General features: G+C 37.0%; 1 protein-coding gene across 1 annotated transcript; it reads right to left on the minus strand.

Annotated features, from left to right (window-relative positions):
* Positions 1-521: 521 nt before the first annotated feature.
* LOC114195482 lies at positions 522-22,468 on the minus strand. The gene is made up of 6 exons (XM_028085970.1): positions 22,269-22,468; positions 20,918-21,932; positions 10,954-11,286; positions 3,074-3,163; positions 2,901-2,945; positions 522-1,698 (listed from the first exon to the last, which is right to left on the minus strand). The coding sequence occupies exons 2-6, from the start codon at positions 21,818-21,820 to the stop codon at positions 787-789; spliced, it is 2,283 nt and encodes a 760-aa protein (XP_027941771.1). The 5' UTR covers positions 21,821-21,932; positions 22,269-22,468; the 3' UTR covers positions 522-786.
* Between the last annotated feature and the right edge of the window lie 1,221 nt (positions 22,469-23,689).

The raw sequence follows: 23,689 nt of genomic DNA on the forward strand, positions 1-23,689 counted from the left end.
AAAGTGTCTTGTCAACAAATGGTGAATGATAAAAAGACTCCCCTCTTGTGGTGTGTTGTACGGGTGGAAAAAGTTGTTTTTGTTTAGTTGATTGTAGTCTTGGTTCAACAATTAGAGACTTAAAATATTTTTTTCTTTTCTTTCATATCAATTTTAAAAGCGAATAATTAAATTAAAATAATAGGAAATAAAGTGAAGGTTTACTTTGCACGTGTTGGTCCAATTTACATTAAATTTACAAATTCACTATTTTCCCCTCTAAAAAGTATCATCAACAAACTATTATTCATAACACACAGGTCAGAGCCAAGCTACAGGATCACCAAGTAACACTTCTGTAATTAAAAGTCCTAATAGTTATTGGCTTTAGATTAACTCAATATATGATCAATAAATCACTCCAGAACTTCTTATACTGAAACAAAAACACACCCCTTTTTATTATCAACAAACCGGACATCGACATTAATATAAAGAACATGGCTTACCAAAACATGACAATCAGAACGTTATATTCTGCATGGAGAAAAAAAGTAGCCAATCAATTTTCATATCATCCACATATATTACAATGCTATATGACCTGCAAAAAGGACCAAGACTTCATGTATCACAGTTTCTATTGATGCATTATGCTCTTTGGCCTCTAAAATCCTTTCTCACCAAACGGCATGTATCCAAAAGTCAGTAAAATCTATCGTAGTTTTACAGCCTAAGAAAATGAGTTATCTAAAACAAATGCAGGAAATAGAAAACATTAGGTATTAGCAGTTAGCACATACGCCCTTATGTTAATGTTCTCTCTGACTCAATCTGGATTGCATTCATTTTCTCTTCAGAATTCAGAGTATTTGCTGCAGTTATAAGCATCTCCATTCCTCCAACTTTATCAGATTCCCGTTCACGTTTTCTGCTCCATTTCTTGTCAATGTCTTCATTTGGCTTTAAATCCTTCTGACCAATTTTCCCTTTCTTGCTCTCGTGTGCCTTTCTTGCCTTACGTATTGCTAATATCCCTGCATCACATTTTATGCAGAACCATTTCCCCACAGGAATCAAATTCAGCGGAGGTTTCAAACAGTACATATGGTATGCATGATCACAGCCGTCACAGAGAACAATCTTATCATCATCTTTGTCGGTGAAGCAGACTTGGCATATACAAGAAGGGCAATACCAACAGTGACCGTATGTCCTAAGCTGCTTACTAGACAAACACCTTACATGGTAGTATTTACTGGGGCAAAATAAGTGACCACAGATTTTTATTTTTCCATGATGCACCACCATTTTACAAATTTTGCAGACAGAAAGATGTCTTGGACCTGTGGAAACTGGAATCCCATCACAAGTACAATTTGAATTCTCCTCCAATTCATTTGGGTTTTCTTCTTTTGCAGGGATGATTTCCCTGCCAACAATGTCGTCCAGTTTCTTTGGGACATTCAACCGTTCACACACCACACAGTTCTCATGTTGACATCCAATTCCCCTGGCAGTACAATTGGCACAGAACCAGCTTTTGCGGGGTATTTCTTCCACAGCAGGCTCAATACAAGACAGATGATATACCTCTTCACATGAATCACAAACCAAACAGTCTACACCTTCTGCTTTGTCTCCACAATGCCTGCAGCTGCCAATTTTGAATGTAACACATTCCAGTCTCCGTTCCGGCTTCATGTGAGAGATTGATTCCTGGTTACACAGCCATTTGACATAACATAAAAAATCAACACCGGTTTAATAAATCTCAAGCAAAATTTCAAATCAAGTGAAGTGCATTTGGTACTCTGATTGAACAGCATAAACAATCCATGCACCATGGATAGTTAAAACTTGCAAAACCTAGGAAGATACTTAAACACATAAGTCTTAAAAATCAAACAAGTCACAAGTGTGTTCTGAACACAGCAAAATTTAGACGCCAGAGGAAAAATTAATTACACTTCTCGTATCTATCAACCGGAGGAAAATAATGTTTTAAAGGTAGCGAAAAGTTTCAATATATAGGGATTAATGTTTTCATTACCCAGCATTTCACCTAAGAAATTGCCAGACAAATTGGGTGGGGTTACCGCAGGACGGATAAGCAATAAATTTTGGCCATACTAAACAATGACAACTCATTCTACACTCATTTAGTTTTTAAGAGGAAATCAAAAAGAAAAAAGATAGAAGACAATAGAGGCACCTTTGGTCTTTGATCATGCAGAATAATGCAACAGAAATTGATGCTACAACGATGAATATGATATAACCAAGACAAAACTGAACAAAAAAGACAATCATTATTTGTCTAAGCTCTAGTGCTTTCAATTAGAATTGATTAACAATCAACATCATGTGTCTCTGTCACATAATAGACAGCATTGGTCTCTTTCAGTAGCTAGAAGGCTTGCAACTTGTTTCTTTATTATTAATGGTGAAATGGGAGACCAACAAGGGAAAGCAAGCCAAAGTTAAAAACAGCCTTAGTGGAATTTGAAGTTTGCATTATTTATATAGTCCACAGAGAAACTTCTGCACTTGAGGTTAAAGACTATTTGGGGTTTGCTTCATAATTTTATTTCATGTTTTTACACAAAAACTGAAACATGGCCCACCTTTCATTTTGTTTTAAAAAACACCAGGGTATATACATGTATTTTTATTTTATACTGAATCTTACAATACAAAAACTGCAACTTACAATATCAAGAGAAAAATAATACTCTTGTACATGTGCATAGAATAGTGGCATTAGTGTGAGAGGATTTGGAATATGCACAAATTTTATCTGATTACTAGATCAAAGGCGCTTTAAGTCAATTTATCTAAACATCAGATTTTTTAAACTCGATCCAGATATATGCATGATCAGCACATGAAATATCAGAATAAAATATTGATACTCTTACCACTTGTTTTCCGTCTTCAAAGGATCTGTGCGCTGAAATCACAACCTGACAATATAGAAAAGATATGATTTATAAAGGACAGAAAAAGTCGTAACCCAGCTAAAAGTGAATATAATTCGGAAGCAATGAAGATATTATGGAACTGGAAAATTATTAACAACAGTTTTCTTTACCCGCTCACGGAAGGAAGCTTTTGACAAGTTGGAGAGGCTCCTGGCTATAGCAACAATCTGATGGCCAGTATTTTGAAGCTTCTGCCAAACCTAAGAATATCAACAAGGCCGAGTCATGTAAAATAAGATTAAATTCTCCTGTTACCTACTCAGGCTAGAAATAAACAAACACTGTAAAGAAATACCCTGAAGATTGTGGACAGTTCTGATTAGGCAAAGATAATGGATGGCTCTGATGCAATCATGTTGATATAGGATTTATAATAATTTATTCATCTTAAGAAATTAGTAGTTGATAAAATTTTTAGGAACTATCCTTTTTTGCTAAATTAGTAAAGTCTGACGGCACTCATTAATTAGCTCTTGACGATCTGATTATATCTGATTTGGGTGTATCAAATATAGGCCAAGGAATCATGGATGAACCTTCTCACTACCTGTATTGTATTCTACTAATTTGGACTTAAGTCTAATTCATCCACTAAACCAGCCTGTCCCTTATTCATATACATTAGGTTGGCCTTATCAATAGTCAGTGCAAGACTTGAAATACATCAACCCCCAGCCCCAGCTCAACACTGGTGCATGAAAAATATGATAGGTGGCCCAATAATAGATCTAGAGCAGGCTCTCATACCATTTTAGAATTCGGATTTGATATTATAGGTAGTATTTTACATGGTCTTCCTCTTAAGTACTATGATAAGTATTTTTACTAGTGCATGAATAATATGATAGTTAGTATTTTACATGGTCTTCATAATACTACTCCTATGACATCTGCCTCTCCTTTTCCCTTACAAGTTACAAGCTTTTCCTAATACAGATTGGGCTACAGATCCTAATGATCGCAGGTCCACCTCCTGTGCTGTCATTTTTCTTATATTAAATCCCATCTCTAGGTGGTCTAAGAAACAAGCTGTTGTTGCCAGGTCTTGCTCAAACAACTGCTGAAATTATATGGATTCAAACTCTGCTTAAAGAATATCGAGATATTTTAGGAAGTTTTAGATCTTATTCCTACTAGTTTAATTGTGTATATTGGTTGTATCTTGGTTTTATTACTAGCATATCTATCCTGCAATCTCAGGGATTTTATTCCTGCTAGTTTTCTTATATCAAATCCCATCTCCAGGTGGCTAAGAAACAAGCTGCTGTTGCCAGGTCTTGTTCAAACAACTGCTGAAATTTTATGGATGCAAACTCTGCTTAAAGAATATCAAGATATTTTAGGAAGTTTTAGATTTTATTCCTATTAGTTTAATTATGTATATTGGTTGTATCTTGGTTTTATTACTAGCATATCAATCCTCCAATCTCAGGGATTTGTTTCCTAGAACAGGTTGTGCTTGTTTCAAAAATTATCCAAAATATATATGTATGTATGTATAAATATCGGTCGTATGTAATGACACAGAATAAGATTCTATATTATTTTTTCTAAACTTGAGATGGTATCAAAGCCCTTATACTTCTTGGACCTTTTGATCGTGTGATTTAATTGCAGTCTTCATTGTGGTGTAAACCTAATTGCAATAAAACTAATTGCAATCTTCATGGTTGCATGTTCTGAGTGTGTGTTTAATCAACCTTCATTGCTCCACAATCTCATACATCCATTATTGTGCATCTTGCATCTTTGTCTAGTTCACTTATCAATTATTTTGTTCCTTAATTGTACATAATTGTAATGGCTGAAATGAAAAATAGAGACAAGCCCCACAATGCAATAGAATTATAAAGTGTTCATTCAGCCTATTGATCGAATGAAAAAAATTATCTAAAATGGTCTCAAGTCATTAAGACCATCTTGAAAGGAAAAGGAAAGGCTAGCCATTTAACCAATGATGCCCCTGCTGAAGATGATCCTACATTCAAGTCATGGGATGAAGGAGACTCTATGATCATGGCATGGTTTTGGAACTCAATGGGCTCTAGAAATCAGTTACACATGTTTGTTTCTAAATTCAGCAGAAAGCCATATGGATTGCAATAAAGGAACAATATTCTAAGGAAAGATGTTGCACACATTTATGATGTGATGGTAAAAACCATGGCAGCCATACAGGGCACCAGAAGTGATATTGTCAAGGAGCAAGCTGTTACACTAGCCAACCTTGATTGTAGTTTTTTATTTATTTATTGTGGCTTAATTAGTTCAGATTCTGTTTTAATGTTAGGAAGATTGTAATAAGAATACTTTTAGGACCACTCTCACTCTCTTCTATTTATAATGAAAACATATACAAGTTGTTAGAAGTGGGCTTTAAGCCTAACTCAACCCCACAAAACCGGCTTGTAAGGTGAGATTTGCACCTTACTTATATATTATGAAATGGCCTTATCTCTAGTCGATGTGGGACTTCCAACACACCCGCTCACGCCGAGGTATATTCGTCTTGTGCGTGGGAGAAGAAATTAATGGGTGGTCCCTTAGTGGCCCAATATCGGGTGGAACAGAATGTCCAAGAAAGCTCGCTAGGATAGGCTCTAACTTGGCTCTGATACCATGTTAGAAGTGGACTTTAAGCCTAACTCAACCCCAAAAACCGGCTTGTAAGGTAAGGTTTGCACCTCATTTATATATTATGAATTGGCTTTATCTCTATCGATGTTGTACTTCCAACACACCCCCTCACGCCAAAGTATATTCATCTCGTGCGTGGGACAAGAAAATAGTGGGTGGTTCGTTAGCGCCCCGATATCGGGTGGAACAGAATGTCCAAGAACGTTCACTAGGATAGGCTCTAACTTGGCTCTGATACCATGTTAGAACCATGTTAGAAGTGGGCTTTAAGCCTAACTCAACCCCACAAAACCAGCTTCTAAGGTGAAGTTTGCACCTCACTTATATATTATGAATTGGCCTTATCTCTAGTCGATGTGGTACTTCCAACACAAGTACATGGAAGACGAAGAGACTGCACTAGGATCCTAGGTGCATAATTAGATACAGCAGTAGAGGTTTCCCCCACTTTACACACTATACATAGGTTTAATGATACAATAGAAGTAATAATTCTAACAAGAATAAAATCCGTAATTATAGGGATTTATTCTTTCTAAGGACATGTTCTGTTATATATGTATATGTTTAAATAGGTAAGTTGGCCTAATGATCATCAATAAGGAATAAAAATATCATTCCCTTCTAATTTTAAAAATATCATTCCCTTCTAATTTTAAGATGGTATCAGAGCTCCTTATCCAGGAGCCTCTGACCGTAGCCTAAAACCCCAAATCGCAATCACCACTACTGCGCAACCTTGACCCACTCCGATTCATCGCTGCGTCTATTTTCCAAACTCTAGTCTTCATTGCTGCCTCTGTTTTTTTCCACTGCAACCTTCATCGCTGCTTCTACTTGTCACTGCAGCCTTCATCACTGCATCTTCACGCAGTCTTCACTGCATCTTCATGCAGTCTTCACTGCATCTACGACCGTCTTCTTGCAGCCTTCATTGCTGCACTTTGTTTTTCATTCCATTATTCTTGCTTCTCGAGATGGTGAGTTTTGTCCCTGATTAAGGTGACAAACTCCCTAATAATGGAGAATTGTATAATATTCACTCTACATACGGATTGAACGGAAAGAACTATCTTAAATGGTCCCAACTTACACGAACCATATTAAAAAGGCAAAGGCAAGGGCAGCCATCTGACAGTAAATCCTCCTAATGAAACAGAAACCAGATTCAAATCATGGGAAGAAGTTCAATGATTATGGTGTGGCTTTTGGAATTCCATGATACCTGAGATTAGTGACACATGTATGTTTCTAAACTCATCCAAGGAGATTTGGAAAACAGAAGAACAAACCTACTCAAAGGCTAAGGATGCTACCCAAATGTATGAAGTAGTAAAAATTGTGGGAGCTAAACAACGTAATAAATTTGTCACTGAATATGCTAATCAACTCAAGTCCCTATGGATGGAATTGGATCATTATCGTATGATAAAAGAAAAAATTTTCAAAGGATTCAGTTCTACTCAATGAGTATATTGAGCAAGACCGTGTGTATGATTTCATGGTTGGCCTAAATCCCGAATATGATCAAGTTCAGATTCAAATTCTAGGCAAAGAAAGAGTTCCAACTCTGAATGAAGTCATAGCCATTATTGTTGCTCCCTCTTCTACCTTCTCTACTAATTAAGCCACAGTAAATATAAAATCTAAAATTAATGTTGGCTAGCATAACAGCATGCTCCTTGACACTTTTCCTGAACAGGAAAGTTATTTTAAGGTATCTCATCTTCAGGGGGAGGGTATAAGAAAGGAAGATAAACCTTTAAGGGAAGATGAGCTTCTAATATTCTCAAGACCTGAAATTAATCCTAGTGTGGTGAACATGGACAAACCCGATATTAGTCCAACCCAACCTGAAATTGAAATACAACTAGAGACCGAAACTACTTTGACCAAAACTGAACTTAAGATTGAACCCCAACAAATTCAAACACCCAATTTGAAACGGAGATTACTAATGGTAGAAAATTTGAGAAAAATCTAGTGTATTCAAGGAGAAAAATGAGGGTCATTCCAGCTTCTAGTCATGTTCAAGAATCCAATCCAGTACCACAACATGAGGTAACATCTACTAGTTCTGTAAATTTGTTTAATGAATGTGATACTGGAATTTTGGAAACCTCAGAAGTACAACAAGAAAACCTTAGCCAACCTAATGACCTTGACCTACCTATTGCTCTTATAAAGAAAACTTGTTTATCCTTTATCAAATTTTCTATCCTTCAAACAACTCTCTCCTACCCATAAAACTTTCCTTACAAATCTGAATAACATATTCATACCATCTTCTGTATCTGAAGCATTATCTTATAAAATATGGAAACAAGCCATGGATGTTGAAATGGAAGCATTGAACAAAAATAAGACTTGGAAGCTTGCTATCTTACCTAGAGGGAAAAAGGCAATAGGGTGCAAATGGGTATTTATTTTGAAGTAGATGGAACAGTTTACAAGGCAAGATTAGTGACTAAAGGATTTACACATACTTATAGGGTGGTTACTTGGAAACTTTTGCTCCGGTTGCAAAAATGAATATAGTCGGTCATATTATCATTAACAGTGAATAATGATTGGGACTTACAACAATTTGATGTAAAGAATGTGTTCCTACATGAAAATCTTGAAGAGGAAATTTACATGGAGTTACATCCATGTTATGATGAAATGGCAGGCTCAGGAACTATATGCAAACTAGAAAAGACCTTATATGGACTAAAACAATCTCCTAGAGCATGGTTCGGTAGATTCACTAATGTGATAACAAGTTTGGGTTATAAACAGAATCAGGGAGACCATACTCTTTTTTTCAAACATTCAGTTTCAGGGGAAGTAACTATTTTGCTGGTTTATGTAGATGATCTTATTTTAACCGAAGAAGGCAAGAGAGAGCAGCAGAAGTTGAGTGAATGTCTTGCGACATGTCTTGCAGCAGAATTTGAAATAAAGATTCTAGGGAAACTCAAGTATTTTTTGGGAATTGAAGTAGCCTACTCTAAGAAAGGAATCTTCATTTCTCAACAAAAATGTCATAGATTTGCTTAGGGAAATAGGCAGAACAGTGTGTAAACCAGCAAGCTTTGTGGATGGAATTGGATCACTATAAGGTCATTAAGGTCAAGTGTTATGAGAATTTGGAAATTCTAAGAGAGTACATTGACCAGGATGGGGTGTATGATTTCTTGGTAGGTCTAAACCAAGAATATGATCAAGTCAGATTTCAAATATTGGGAAAGGAGAAGGTGCCATAACTCAATGAAGTCATGGCAATTACTCAGAGTGAAGAAAGTAGCCGTCGTCTACTGCTAGAGACTTCTATTGCAAAACATTCAGCAATGATTGCCGAAGAAACAACAATGGTTGCTTACCAAAGGAAAAGAGCCTTTCTTATGAAGTTGGAGAAGAAATGAAGGAGTATGGTGTACTTATTGCAACAAGCCACACCACACTAGGGAAAAATGTTGGAAGTTGCAAGGAAAACTTCAAAGCAAAGATTAGGGATACAAAGGAGCTCCTCCAAAGAGAGGGGGTCAAGCAGCATGTTGTTGTTCCTGAAAATCAAGGAGGATCTATCCAACTCAATCGTGAGGAGCTAGAAAGAGTAAGATCCTTCCTTAATAAATTGGAAAAATCCATAAGTATGTGTTCATTGACATATTCTACTAGATTACAATTTTCGATTAGATTTAATGTCTCAAATATACCATGTACCCACTATTGGGTTTTAGAATGCGAAGCCACAAATCATATAACACCCTTCCCTAAATACTTTTCCAGATATTGCCCATGTCCTAACAACAAGAAAATATCCATAGCTAATGGAAACTAATAGCTATAGCTGGTCAAGGAGATGTCCAAATAAACCCAACAATAGTTCTGAAAAATGTTCTACATATTCCTAATGCTAAGATGTAATGTTTTTTTGTTTTACTATTATTCATGTATGGGAACCCATCTTTAGGATTAGGGTTAGGGTTGTGCCTTGACTCTTTGTATTCTGCTTCTTTGTACTTTATACATACCATGGTAAAACTATAACAATGAGATAAAAATTCATTGTTTTATTTCTCCAAAATCTCTTCAACTTGGTATCAAGAGCCAGAACATCTCCTCTGGTTCATCTTCATTGTTTGTCACAGGCACCGTCCATCGTTGCATGTCCGCCGTCTGCCGCAGCCGTCAGTGTTGCCGACGTATCTACTCCAGCAAAGTCATGGTTAGGTGTGCCTCAAGGAGCGCAACTCATCCCTGGAAGTCACAGCCTCTAAATCCTCCGCACGTGCCGCCTTTTTTCGATGACATTTCAAACGCTTGTCTACCATGCGCTGCCTTCCTGGTGCCAGAATCGCACCCCACCACCGTCGTTCGTCTCGCCGAATCCTCATGGACGTCTTTCTGCTCTTGTTCCTCTATTTTGGTCGCCATAGCTTTCACCTAGGGTTTCTTCTCAAGTTAGGTTTTTTTTGGAATGGCTTCTACTAATGGAATGACTTCCTCTCTACCTGCTACTCCTACTATTACCACTGCAAAATTGAACTGGAAAAATTACTCATCTTGGTATGCTATTGTGGAGTTATGGTTTCTTGGTCAAGGAAATCATTTTGTTGTGAGGTCTAGTGTAGAGGTTGAATTCCGAGCTATAGCACATGGGTTGTGTGAATTGCTATGGTTGAGAATTAGTCTAAATGATCTTAAAGTGGCTTATGACGAACCCATGATGCTTTATTGTGATAATTAGTCAGCTATTAGCATTCTCACAATCCAATTCAACATGATAGGACCAAACACACATAGATAGAACGACACTTGATTAAAGAGAAACTGGATAGTGGTCTTATCACTACTTCCTATGTTTCATCTAGGCATCAATTACTAGATCTGTTCATAAAAGTTTTTTCCACTCAATGATTTCTGACCTCACATGCAAGCTAGAAATGATAGATATCCATATATCAACTTGAGGGGTAGTGTTAGTAGTATATTAAGTGTTCTACTAGAAGTTGTTAGAAGATTCTAGGGATCTTTGTGTAATTATTACTTTGAAGTTAGAGTTACTTTGTTAAAGGGCAACCAAGGAACTCTTTCTCTGCATGAAAGAATATTTTTGTGTAAGGTAAGAGCCAACTAATCCAAATCATTGGATGCAAAAAATATTCATGATTGTTGATTGAGTTTTCATGAAACACTATAACTAAAACTAAGAACAAGATTTTCACCAAAAATAAAAGAACAAGCACATCACCATCATGGCACTCAATTAAAGCACATATTCAGTTACAAAAAAATTTCAAATTTTCAAGAAAAATCATAGCTATGTAAAAGTTGTAACAAGAGGCAAGCTACTGTTATAAATTACCTGTTGAAGATCAGATAAGAAAAGTGTAGGTGATTCATCATAAGCTTGTTCCTTCATCCTGGAGTTTATCAGGCTAAAGTCGACTACAGTTTCAGGTTTCATTTCTTGGAAATTTTCAAGCAATATTTTACATAATGAACTGAACTTCTCAGATGCTAAGATATCACAGAACAAACGCTGACACCTTTCAGTTGCACCATGGCCATCAGGCTCAGTAGAAAATCCATTATGCACAGCATTTTCTTGCCCATTAGCTTCACTCTGTAATCTATAAAGCAAACACTCTAAATCCGAAGAACGTTCTTGACCATTATTATCAATTTTAAAAGTTTCCTGCAGAAAAAAATGAGAAAAGTAAAACTGAAGGAACTGGTCCTGTATGCATGATAAGTGAACTTCTAACTGATCAACAGTCATTATAGTGGCACAACTAATTTTAGGATGAATCATAAGTGCTTCTCTTATACACCATTCCATACCACCATTATCATTGATTAATGAATGATATAAATGCTTTAGCACGACATTCCCCCAATGGTCAAGTAAATAATCTATTTAAGTCTTGCCTACAATCAAATCACAGTTTCTGCAGAAAGAATAAAGTATATAGCGTAAAAAGTTCAAAAACAACTTTGCAGAAAGAACCAGGAGTGTTTAGTGTGCTTGAAGTAACGTCTGGACCAAGGCCAGAGTCATGATTTTGTTTTAGTGTGAGGCACAAATCTTGGTAAAGAAAAATTTCCTCTCTTCCTATTCCCACATTAAATACAAATACTATTATAATAGCAACTGTCAAAAAATAATGCAATTCAAGCAAAAAAATGAGCTGACAAATTTAACCCCTTGGCTGGACTAATTATTTGCAATGAAGCAAATTATTATAATGTAAGGTAACAAAAAGGAAAAGAATCTCTTGAAGAGATTTCAGATAAATGAAACAGTGAAAAACTTGTCACTGTTACTGTTTTACTACTGTTTATATAAGATAGTAAGCAGAATACAAAGAGTCAAGGCCCAGTCCTAACCCTAACCCTAAAGAAAAGATCCCATACATGATAAAATAAAATATTACATCTCAACACTCCCCCTCAAGCTGGAGCATATAGATCATATGCTCCAAGCTTGGAACATATAAATTGAATTCTAGGCCCTCTTAAAGATTTAGTCAGAATGTCTGCAAGTTGTTCATTAGAGCCGACAAACTCTGTAACAAGATCCTTGGATAGTAATTTCTCTCTAACAAAATGACAATCAATTTCTATATGCTTTGTTCTCTCATGAAACACCGGATTGGAGGCAATGTGAAGGGCTGCTTGGTTGTCACAATATAACTTCATCTGCTCATTTTCACAAAATTTCAACTCTTGAAGGAGTTGTTTAATCCATACTAGTTCACATGTAGCTAGAGCCATAGATCGATATTCCGCCTCTGCACTAGATCGAGCAACAACACTTTGTTTCTTACTTTTCCAAGATACAAGGTTCCCTCCAAGGAATACACAATACCCTGTGGTAGATCTTCTATCAATTGGACAACCAGCCCAATCTGCATCACAATACGCTTCAACTTGAGTACTTCCCTTGTTCTCATACAACAATCCTTGTCCTGGGTTCCCTTTTACATATCTGAGAATGCGAATCACAGCATTCCAATGATCAATGTGGGGATTTTGCATAAATTGACTAACAACTCCCACTGGATAAGAAAGATCAGGTCTTGTTATAGTAAGGTAGATGAGTTTTCCAACCAACCTTTTATATCTCTCGGATCTGAGAAAAGTTCACCTTGATCTCTTGTTAATTTTTGATTTGAGTCCATAGGGCTATCAATGGGCTTGCAATTTGTCAGACCTGTTTCTTCCAAAATATCAAGAGCATATTTTCTCTGTGCAATGATGACACCTTCTCTTGATTGCGCCACTTCAATACCAAGAAAATATTTAAGACGACCCAAATCTTTGGTCTGAAAGTGGCTAAACAAATGGTTCTTCAATTGAGTAATTCTAGTGATATCATTTCCTGTGATAACAATATCATCAACATAAACCATAAGATAAACACATTTGTCAGGAGAAGTATGACCATAAAATACTGAATGATCCGCTTCACAACGTTTCAATCCAAAATTCTGCACAACACGACTAAATTTACCAAACCAAGCTCGAGGAGATTGCTTCAAGCCATAGAGAGAACGATGCAACTTACAAACTAACCCAGACTCCCCCTGAGCAACAAACCCAGGAGGTTGCTCCATGTATATCTCCTCTTCCAGATCACCATGAAGAAAGGCATTTTTAATGTCCAACTGATACAGAGGCCATTGGCGAATGGCAGCCATAGCAAGGAAAAGACGAACAGAACTTATTTTAGCCACAGGAGAAAAAGTATCACAATAGTCAAGACCGTATACCTGAGTATACCCCTTAGCGACGAGACGGGCTTTGAGTCGGTCTACAGCACCAGTCGGACCAACCTTAATAGCATAGACCCATCTACAGCCCACAGACTTCTTACCAGGAGGAAGAGAGACAAGTTCCCAAGTCCCACTGTGTTCAAGTGCCTGCATTTCATCAATCATGGCTTGTCTCCATCCAGGATGACCAAGTGCCTCATCAACATTCTTAGGAACCTTAACGGTAGACAAGGAGGAAACAAAAGAGAAATATGGAGGAGACAAACGATGATAACTCAAAAAGTTATAAATAGGATGTGGATTACGAGTAGAGCGAGTACCTTTCCGAAGGGCAATAGCCAAGTGTGATCGGAGTCAAGAGAAGATGAAGAGGATGAAGGATCCATGATTCGAGAATCTGGTGGAGAAGGATTTGAGTCACAGGGGTCTTCAGGCAAGGAAGGAGTCACTGGAGTGCGACGCTGATATGTGAGAAGAGGTGGTTGAACAATGTCATTGGCATTTTGAGGTTGAGTTTCAGGAAGAACCAAGGGATCACAGGATGGTAAAGGAAGGACTTGTTGAATAGAAGAACTCTCCTCCATGGAGGACAAGAAAAAAGGTGTGTCCTCAAAGAATGTAACATCAGCAGACATATAATACCTTTTGGTTGAGGGAGAATAACATTTATACCCTTTCTGAAGGCGAGAATATCCCAAAAAGACACACTTAATAGCCTTTGCAGAAAGTTTATGAAGACCTGGAGAGACATTATGAACAAAACAAGTACATCCAAACACACATGGAGAAACACGATACAAAGGATCATTTGGAAAAATTATCGAGTGAGGAATTTTATTTTCAATAGAAGAAGAAGGCATCCTATTGATTAGAAAACAAGCAGTGAGGACTGCATCTCCCCAATGATGAATAGGAACATTGGTATTCAACATGAGAGAGCGTGCAGTTTCGATAAGGTGTCTATTCTTTCTTTCGGCTATGCCATTTTGTTGTGGAGTATGAGGACATGTTGACTGATGTAAAATTCCTTGGGAAGATAAAAATGAGGAAAACGCAGCAGAAAAATATTCCTTAGCATTATCACTTCTGAGAATTTTAATTGTCTTCCCAAATTGGTTCTTAATTTCATTAAAGAAGGACACAAATATGGATAAAAGTTCCGATCTTTCTTTCATTAGATAAACCCAAGTACATCGAGAGAATTCATCAATGAACGTTACAAAATAGTTAAAACCAAAAGAAGTGACACGACTTGGTCCCCAAACATCAGAATGAACAGTAGAAAAAGCAAAATTACATCGTGTCTCAGACTTTTTAGGGAAGGAAGATCTAACATGCTTTCCTAACTGACACGATTCACAATCTAAGGCTTGAATGTGTTTGAGACTCGGAACCATCATCTTCAACTTAGACAAATTTGGGTGACCTAAACGATCATGCAAAAGTTTTGGGGATGAAGTTGCAAAACAAGATACTGAGGAGCTTGGTTTTAGGAAATAAAGTCCCCGTGACTCATGTCCTTCTCCAATCAGACGACCCGTACCATGTTCCTGTATAGCAAAGGAATTAGCAGTAAAGGTTACAGAACAATTTAAGGAACAAGTCAATTGACTCAAAGAGATTAAATTGTAAGGACAATGAGGAATGTACAAAACAGAGTTTAAATTTAGTGAAGGTGATAAAGAAACTTTGCCAATTCCTTGAGATGCCACTTTGGATCCACTTGCAACAGTAATAAAATGAGGACTTTTGGGAGAGGAAATGGAGGAAAATGAGGAAATGTTACCAGAGACATGATCTGAGGCACCTGAGTCAAGAATCCATGGACTAAGACCTTCCACAGATTGAGAGATGCATGCAGTTGACATTGAAGAGGATGAGCCAGGATTGTTGGATTTCTCAGATTTGTACCTCAAGAATTCTTGGTACTCTTCATCAGAAATTCTAGATTCTGAATGATCAGACTTGGACACATGAGCAGCTTTATCGGGAAAACCATGTAAGGAGTAACACTTGTCTTGGGTATGGCCCATTCTATTACAATATGAGCATTGAGGACGCCCACTTCGACCACCACGTCCTCCACGGTTGCTCCGACCTCCTCCTCTTCCTCGTGGTGCTACCATTGCTGATGTTTCAAAAACATCAGTTGAACTTTCATCTTTGACCAATGTAGGTACACGAAGAAGTCTAGTAACTAAGTTGTCCATCGAAGGGATTTGATCACCGGCTAAAACTTGATCACGCACATGATCAAAAGTCGAGTGTAGGCTCCTCAGAATTAAGACCATGTAAAACTTATCAAGTTTTTTGTTGATATCTTCTAATGAATCAGCCACAAAAAAACTCTTCAATTCTTCTACTGCTGCCCTAGCCTTTCCTATATGAGAAACCATATCATGATTGATTTGTTTGAGTGAGGCTACTCTTTGAGTTGCATCAAAGAGGCGTTGAATATCGTTAGCAAAAATATCTTGTGCCCTTTTCCAAAAAGAGAAGCATGTCTTGTAAGGTCTCAAAATGTCTAAGACCCCTTGCTCAACTGATTGCCATAAAACAGCACACAACTGAAAATCCAATTTCTGCCACTTAGGTTTCTCTTCCTCTGAAATATTAGAGACCTCTTTTTCAAGATGATCATGATAACCTTGACCAAGAAACCACAACTCCACCGAAGCTGACCAAGAGGAGTAATTTTTCCAGTTCAGTTTCACAGAGGTAATAATAGGAGTAGCTGATAGAGAGGGAGACAATCCACCCGTAGAAGCCATTAAAAAAAAAACTTAACTTTTGAGAAGAAACCCTAGGTTCAAGATATGGTCACCGAAACAGAGAACCAAGAGCAGATATAAGACCAGGAGGCTCCGGCGAGACGAACGACGGTGGCGCGGCGCGATTCCGGCGCCGGGAAGGCGGCGCATGGTGTACACGCGCTTGAAAGTCGCCGGAGAGAAGCGGAGCGTGGCGGCGCGTGCGGAGGTTTCCGGGGACGTGACTTGCGGGGATGGGTTGCGCTCCTCGAGGCGCACCTAACCCTGACTTCACCGGAGTATACACGCCGGCGGCGACGGCGGCGACGGCGGACGGCGCGGCGGACGGCGGCGGACAGTTGCGGAAGACGGCGGACGATGACAGTCACTGTGACAAACAGTGAAGATGAACCAGACTCATGTTCTGGCTCTTGATACCATCTTGAAGAGATTTCAGATAAATGAAACAGTGAAAAACTTGTCACTGTTACTGTTTTACTACTGTTTATATAAGAAGATAGTAAGCAGAATACAAAGAGTCAAGGCCCAGTCCTAACCCTAACCCTAAAGAAAAGATCCCATACATGATAAAATAAAATATTACATCTCAACAGAATCTATCATGCTTTCTTCCCATGCCCTCAATCGCACCAGTTGAGAAATAAAGGAGACTATATTTGAGAGTCTGAGAGATTGAACACTCCTTTCATATGTTATCCGATTTATATTGATAAAGTTATGATACAATGAGCATAGGAAAGAGCAAAGACCAACCTAGAAAGATAGGTACAGCTCATAGGTATAGCATATAGTAATTTTCCAACAGATCCAACATGCTTGGTACAAAAACTTCTTTGGATAACATCTTCTCTCGAATAAAATGATTGTCAAGTTTCATGTAAATCTCCTATTTTAAATCACCATGAAGAAAAACATTTTGGATATGTAATTGATGGAGAGGCCAATGCCATAATTGTCACAACAAAGAAGAGGCGAACAATAGTCAATTTAGGTAAGAGAGAAAAAGTATCACCATAATCAAGATCATAGATTTGAGTATACCCTTTGGCCACCAATCTAGTTTTGAGGCGATCAATTACACCATTGGGCCCAACGACGACCAACAATCTTCTGTCCAAGTGAAAGAGTAACCAAGTCCCATGTGCCATTATGTTCAAGAGCATGTATCTCAACAATCATGGTTTGTCGCCATCCAAAATGATTAAGTACCTCCGTCACATTTTTAGGAATGGTAATGAAAGATAAAGAGGAGAAAAAATAGAAAGGGCTCAAACAATGATGGCTTAGAAAATTGTAAATAGGATGAGGATTGTGCGTATAGCGAGTACATTTCGGAATGGAAATAGGCCAACTAGAATCTTCATAATTAGGAGATGTAGTACGAATGGTAAAGGACTTGATGAAAAGGACACACCATGAGGTATTGGACCAATCATTTGAATCCGTCGTTGGTAAGTGATAAGAGGAGGCGTGATGGTCCATGTGAATTGGGCTAATGAGATGAATTTGGATTATTGGGCGAAAATGGAACAGTGTTAGGAAAAGGATATACAAAGAGTGGAAAACTACAAAAAAAGTATTATTTGGCATTACCACCCCTTAAGATCTTGATAAATTGGTTTTTAGTTTTACCAAGGATAGACACAATTATTTAAAAGTTCAGACCAATCCTTCATTAAGTAAACTCAAGTACAATGAGAACATTCATCAACAAAAGTTACAAAATACTGAAACCCAAAGGATGAGATTCGGCTTGGACCCCAAATGGTAAAATAAACTATAGAGAAGACAAAGTTACATCTTGTTTCATTTCTTTTTGGAAAAGAAGACCGGATATATTTTCCTAATTGACATGACTCACATTCATACTTTCTTAATTGATATGTATTCCAAATATGGTTTTGGAGTTTGTTGAGTTCGGGAATCATACTTTTCAATTTTGATAAACGTGGATGACCCGAGCATTCATGTAAAAGCTTAGGAGATGGGATTGCTAAACAAGACATTGACAATCTAATGTCAAGATAGCAGAGTCCTCTAGTATCCAATTCCAACAATTCATGCCATCTAATGCTATCCTTTACATAACTTCATGTCCTCGTACTCCTCAACAAAATGGATTGTATGAACGACAAAACAAACATATAATTGAAACTATACTCAAACACTTCTTCAAATTCATCTTCTTCATAATTTTGGGTGGATGTCGTCCTTATAGTATGTTACCTTATTAATTAGTTGCCATCGTTTGTCTTAATGATTGGGTACCCCACCACTCTATCCTTTTTCCTCATTCATAGTCTTCTTCCACGTGTTTCTAGTAACACATGTTTTGTGCATAAACTCACCTGGTCAAGATAAACTTCTACCTCGGTCGTTCAATGTGTCTTTGTAGAATATCATTACTCTCATAATGAGTATCAATGTTTCTCTCCTAATCTTCAAAGGTATTTCATGACTACTAACATCTCTTTCTTTGAGTTTGTTCCATATAATAGGGTTTAGGGTTTATTCCAATGGCGACATATATAGTCACTTTCCCACCACCATCGATCTTCTTTCATCATCACTAGATGACTCTATTGTAACTCGGGGATGTTTCTCCAACACCTCTTGAAGTATGTCAACATCGTTCATGGCCTATTGAAATTCTAGTACGACAATCCATCTTGGACAAAGAATGATATAATAGAGGTCATGCTCAATCTTTCCCCAACACTATCTTTTGGACCGAATCTAATATTCTCTAAAATGACTGACCAATTGCTATTCAAATAGGTACGCTTTTACCCATAACCCTTCTCCCCACTGTACAAACCACAACTATCATCCTTTTTACACCATACATTATACTTATTTGTCCTTATCATCTTCTATTTCCATTTCTAGATCTCTAGATGAAGCTTTATCTCACCAAGAATGGTGATAAGTGATGGTTAATAAGATGTGTGCCCTTTAAAGTAGTGGTATTTGGGAGTTGGTTCCCTTCTAGCTAGCAAATCAATTGTGTTATTGTTTAAGGTAATTTAACATTGCAGAAAAGTAAGAAACAAAAATGTTGTGGTAAGCTCAAGTGTAGATGCAGAATATAGGGCAATGACATTAGTCACTTTTGATCTCATATGGCTTAAAACAACTTTTCAAAGAGCTCACATTTGATGAAAACTTCCAAATGCACCTTGAATGTGACAATCAAGCAACATTACACATTGCCTCTAATCCTATCTTTCATGAGAGGACCAAACATACTATGATGGATTCTCATTTCAAAAGAGAAAAATTGGAGCCTGGATATTTGGCTACTAGATTTGTCAACTCTAGTGAATAGTTGGTTGAGTAAGGATTGGTTATATTTGTAGTAAGTTGGGAACATACAACTTATATGCTCTACTTCAAGGGGAGTGTTAAAATTATAGAAATACGGAATTGATCCCCTATATAATGAAGAATATCCAGATTATCTGTTTTATTAGGAACCTTTTTTATTATTCCTGTATCATATATTTATTACTAGAGGATATCAAATCTCCTCTACTTATTGTACTGATTCATTTTTTCTCAATATAAATAGAAATCATGTTTTGTCTAAAAAGCATATGGTTTCAACTTGATGATTCTCTCTTTCCTAGAGTTTATGAAAAATACACCGCATAGGTTGCAACTCAGCTTCACTTTTGTACATAATTATTCTCCACTCAACAGTGTACATGCATGAGGATTTGATCTTTGCACAATAGCAATGTCAAACATTGACTTTGCCAATTAGTTCTCTTTTGTCACAAATAAAAATATCAAGTATGATCCACAACCAAAATACATTTTCCCTTGTGTTTTAACTCTGAGTACACTTCCATTTTGGACCTAATAAAATTTTAACCAGCCATAGCTGCTCCAATGAACAATATCTAAAACGTACAAGAGAAATGATCCCCAAATTTTGTCATTTGATGTTCTACTCATCATTTTTGTTCTTAAATTCACAAACTTAACAAGAAGTAACATACCTAATCTTGAATCAAATGCAGCTCATGATGGGTTACTTAAGTTATTCTTACTAACATTGGCATACTTATTGAACTCATATCCTATCTGTGTTTGTGTCCAAGTAACTCCATATCTTCAAAGCATTAGCAAAATAAGACTAAAGAGCACAGAGACAAAAGGATTAGCAGTATTCAATATTTCTTCTACCAACACTAGCATTCTACTTTACGTTTTTCTAATGCATCACTCAGCTTAATAAACCTTCTACAAATACTCACTACCATAGACCTAGAAGCCACAGCAAGAAACCAAAGACCAGAAACCTAATATCGTATGTTAGAACAAATGCCTTAGGGAGCAGCTAAAGAAACAACCACCGCACACTACATCCACCCAAATATAGCCGGAGTAAATCATCCATAATTAACCAAGGAAGGACAATATCTCTCCATAGTCATATTTTTTAAACTACTTAACTAAAACATTTATAATTACAAGTCCAATCCAACCCATATAGAACAGGAATACCCTTGAATATCAGCACTCCTGTAAATTATTCCATAACTACAAGTAATAGGCACATGTGCATCTTACGAAAAAAAAAAAGCTGATTGACCTCTTTTTAACATAAACCCAACAATCTACCAGCTATCACCACCTCTAACAATTTTATAAAATGACATACGTAACACATGAAACATCTTGTGCGGAGTGATGACAAATAGATATACAGAACCATCAAAGGCACAAATATTGTAAAAGCAGTAGGGAAAAACTGGTCCAGCAGGTAACTTACCACTTCCAAATGTTTTCTGCTGTTCTCCTGAACTTTAAATTCTGAAGCACGTTTTACATGCTTGCGCCTCTTATATGTTCGAAAACATTCAACAGCACCAGACTTCCCTTCTACAACACCAAATCCATTTGTAAGTACCTCTACATGATCTACAGTTTCATTCTTCAAGCGGTCATCTTCAACTGGAGTAACACCACTCCCATCTGCAATTGCCACCTGATTGTTTACAGCTTTATTCTTTGAGCACAGATCTTCTCCACTGTAAGCGATAATATTTCCATCAGCAATTGCCACTCCATTATATATAACTTCTTTCTTTGAGCCCAAAACCTCTTCATCTTCAGCAACACCATTCCCATCAGCAACTACAACCCTGATATTCGTGGCATCATTCTTCAAGTCCCAAACTTCGCCTTCAGCAACACCATTTCCACCCTCAAGAACCATTCCATTATTTACAGTTTCATTCCTCAAGTCCTGAACTTTTTCTTCACCTTCAGCAACACCATTGCCCCCCTCAACTGTTAACCCAGTATTTACAGTTCCATTCTTCAAACCCCAAACTTCTTTCCTATTAGCAACACAATTTCCTCCTTCGTGCGTCACCCCATTATTTATAGCTTCACGCTTCAAGACCCACACTTCTTCACCTTCAGCAATACCATTCCCACCTTTACTTGTCACCCTACTATCATAAGCTTCTTTCTTCAAACCCCGAACTTCTTCACCTTCAACCACAACCCCATCCTTTAAAGCTTCATCCTTCAAGCCCTGACCTTCTTCACCTCCAGCAATATTATTTCCACCTAGAATTCTCCCCCCGTAATCTCCATCTTCAGAATCTGACCTCCTACCCAACCCAGCCCACTTATCACCATTGCTAGTCCCATCCTCAGCTTGCATCTCCACAGAATCCCAATTTCCAAATACTCACGGCAGAAAACTAGGGTTTCCCAGGAAACAGATCCAAAACTCTTCAAGATTTGTCTCTCACCAACTTCACCGATCAACAACGCTGAAAACCACAAACACCAAAAGCACAAACACAACGCCAGTTAAAATACACACATTCCACTCTGAAAAGCCAAATAAACCATCAAAACATCCACCTCAACTTCAACCACTAAGGTAAATGCAGCGTCAGCAGAAACAAAAGCTAGAAAACAGCCAACACAAACAAAACACTAACACGCTTTCATGCCACAAAATTCAGTAAACATCCAAAGAAAAAATAGTGAAAAACAAAAGCACCCCAAAAGCTTTAATTATTCATTTATCATTTAAGAATTGAGTACCAAAAACGGAAACGCAAACAGCGAGCGAAAATTGAAGAGGAAAAAGAAGGGCTTACAGTGCAGAGGTGGGATTAGAGCGAGTGACTTAACCAACGGGAATTGGAAAAAAGTGAAAGTGTGAAATTGTTGTTAAGAAGTTGAAGCAGTAACAAAGAAGAAGAAGAAGGTGCTTCTCTCTTATCCTTCTTGTTTTATTTAAACACAACAGTCTTTCTTCCTTTCTTTCTTTCCCCGGTCATTTCTTTTCTCCGTCCTTTCCTTAAAAAAATTAAAATAGTTCCAAGATCCACGTGGCTCTGGTTGGGGTTGGGCTTCGACAAAGCCCATGAAAATTTGTCATTTTTAATGTTTAATTTGTCATTTTTGTATCATAACTCATTTATCCTCTAAAACATTCATTGATGCTCTAGATTTGTGTCTTGTGATCTCTTACTCTTTTTTTTACATTTGATTTAGCAAGCGTGTGGTTGAAGGTAAAGGTTGAACTTAAGTAACTCCTTTGAGTTAGTTCTTCGGCTTCCTTTATTCAAAGCATTCGAGCAATAAGAAAGGTATAACTAGTTTTTGAGTTATTTTTAGAATAATTCCAAAGTCTTTTAGATTGAGTCTTCCATTGTACTAATTTCACATTCAACGTAGTTGCGAATTGTAACACCCTAGATTTTATAATTCATAGCTATGATAGATTCAATTCCGGATTGTCCAATTTGAGAGATGCACTCAGACCAGAAAAATTATGATTGTACAATCCTAAATTGTAAATTTAACTTAGATTACATAATATGAAACCAAACAAACTTTTAAATTGTCATATATACTTCCATATTGATCAATGTGGAAGTATGTAGAAGTAATTCCTATTTCCATATTTACTTCCATATTTTAACTTTTGCATTATCTAATCTAGAAGTTAGTTTTCAACTTTTGGATTACATGTTCTAGAAAGTACTAAATTTTAATATGAAAATAATGATGCTTATGTTACGAAAAGTAGTAATCATAATTTGTATAAGTGTTTGGTACACGGAATGATATGTTTGAAAAGTTCATGAGCTAACATTTAAGATAGGATTTGTTATTGTAATATTAAGGTCATATACAACAAATGGTCAATAATAAAAGAAAGCATATATATTGTTAAGTTGTGAAAGAGTTGACAAATATAGACGTTACAAGAAGAATTTACAATTGACTATAATTAGAATTGAACGACGTGATTATCCATTTAAATTGTGGCAAAATAGTGGATAATGTTGGAGGATGAATTGTGAAGTTACTTTATGAATATCGTAATTATTAGCTACCAAATGAAAAACTAATTAGAAATTCATACTACTGACATGATTAGAAGTTTGGTGAAGCTTATAATCATTTTATGAACCTTGAAATGAACCTTGAAGGAGAACAACTAAGTGAGCGTACAATATAATATATGTATATTGAAGATCACATAGACTGTCAAGAACTGAAATGTAAA

This window comes from Vigna unguiculata, chromosome 8 (genome assembly GCF_004118075.2).
Source record: "Vigna unguiculata cultivar IT97K-499-35 chromosome 8, ASM411807v1, whole genome shotgun sequence".
In the NCBI taxonomy this organism is placed as follows: domain Eukaryota; kingdom Viridiplantae; phylum Streptophyta; class Magnoliopsida; order Fabales; family Fabaceae; genus Vigna; species Vigna unguiculata.

Coding starts and splice junctions, on each gene's coding strand:
- LOC114195482 (XM_028085970.1), bottom strand. CDS start 21,820: ATGCAAGCTGAGGATGGGACTAGCAATGGTGATAAGTGGGCTGGGTTG. Junction 11,287..20,917: donor GCAGAAAACATTTGGAAGTG/GTAAGTTACCTG, acceptor TTTTTTCTGCAG/GAAACTTTTAAAATTGATAA. Junction 2,946..3,073: donor AAGCTTCCTTCCGTGAGCGG/GTAAAGAAAACT, acceptor CTATATTGTCAG/GTTGTGATTTCAGCGCACAG.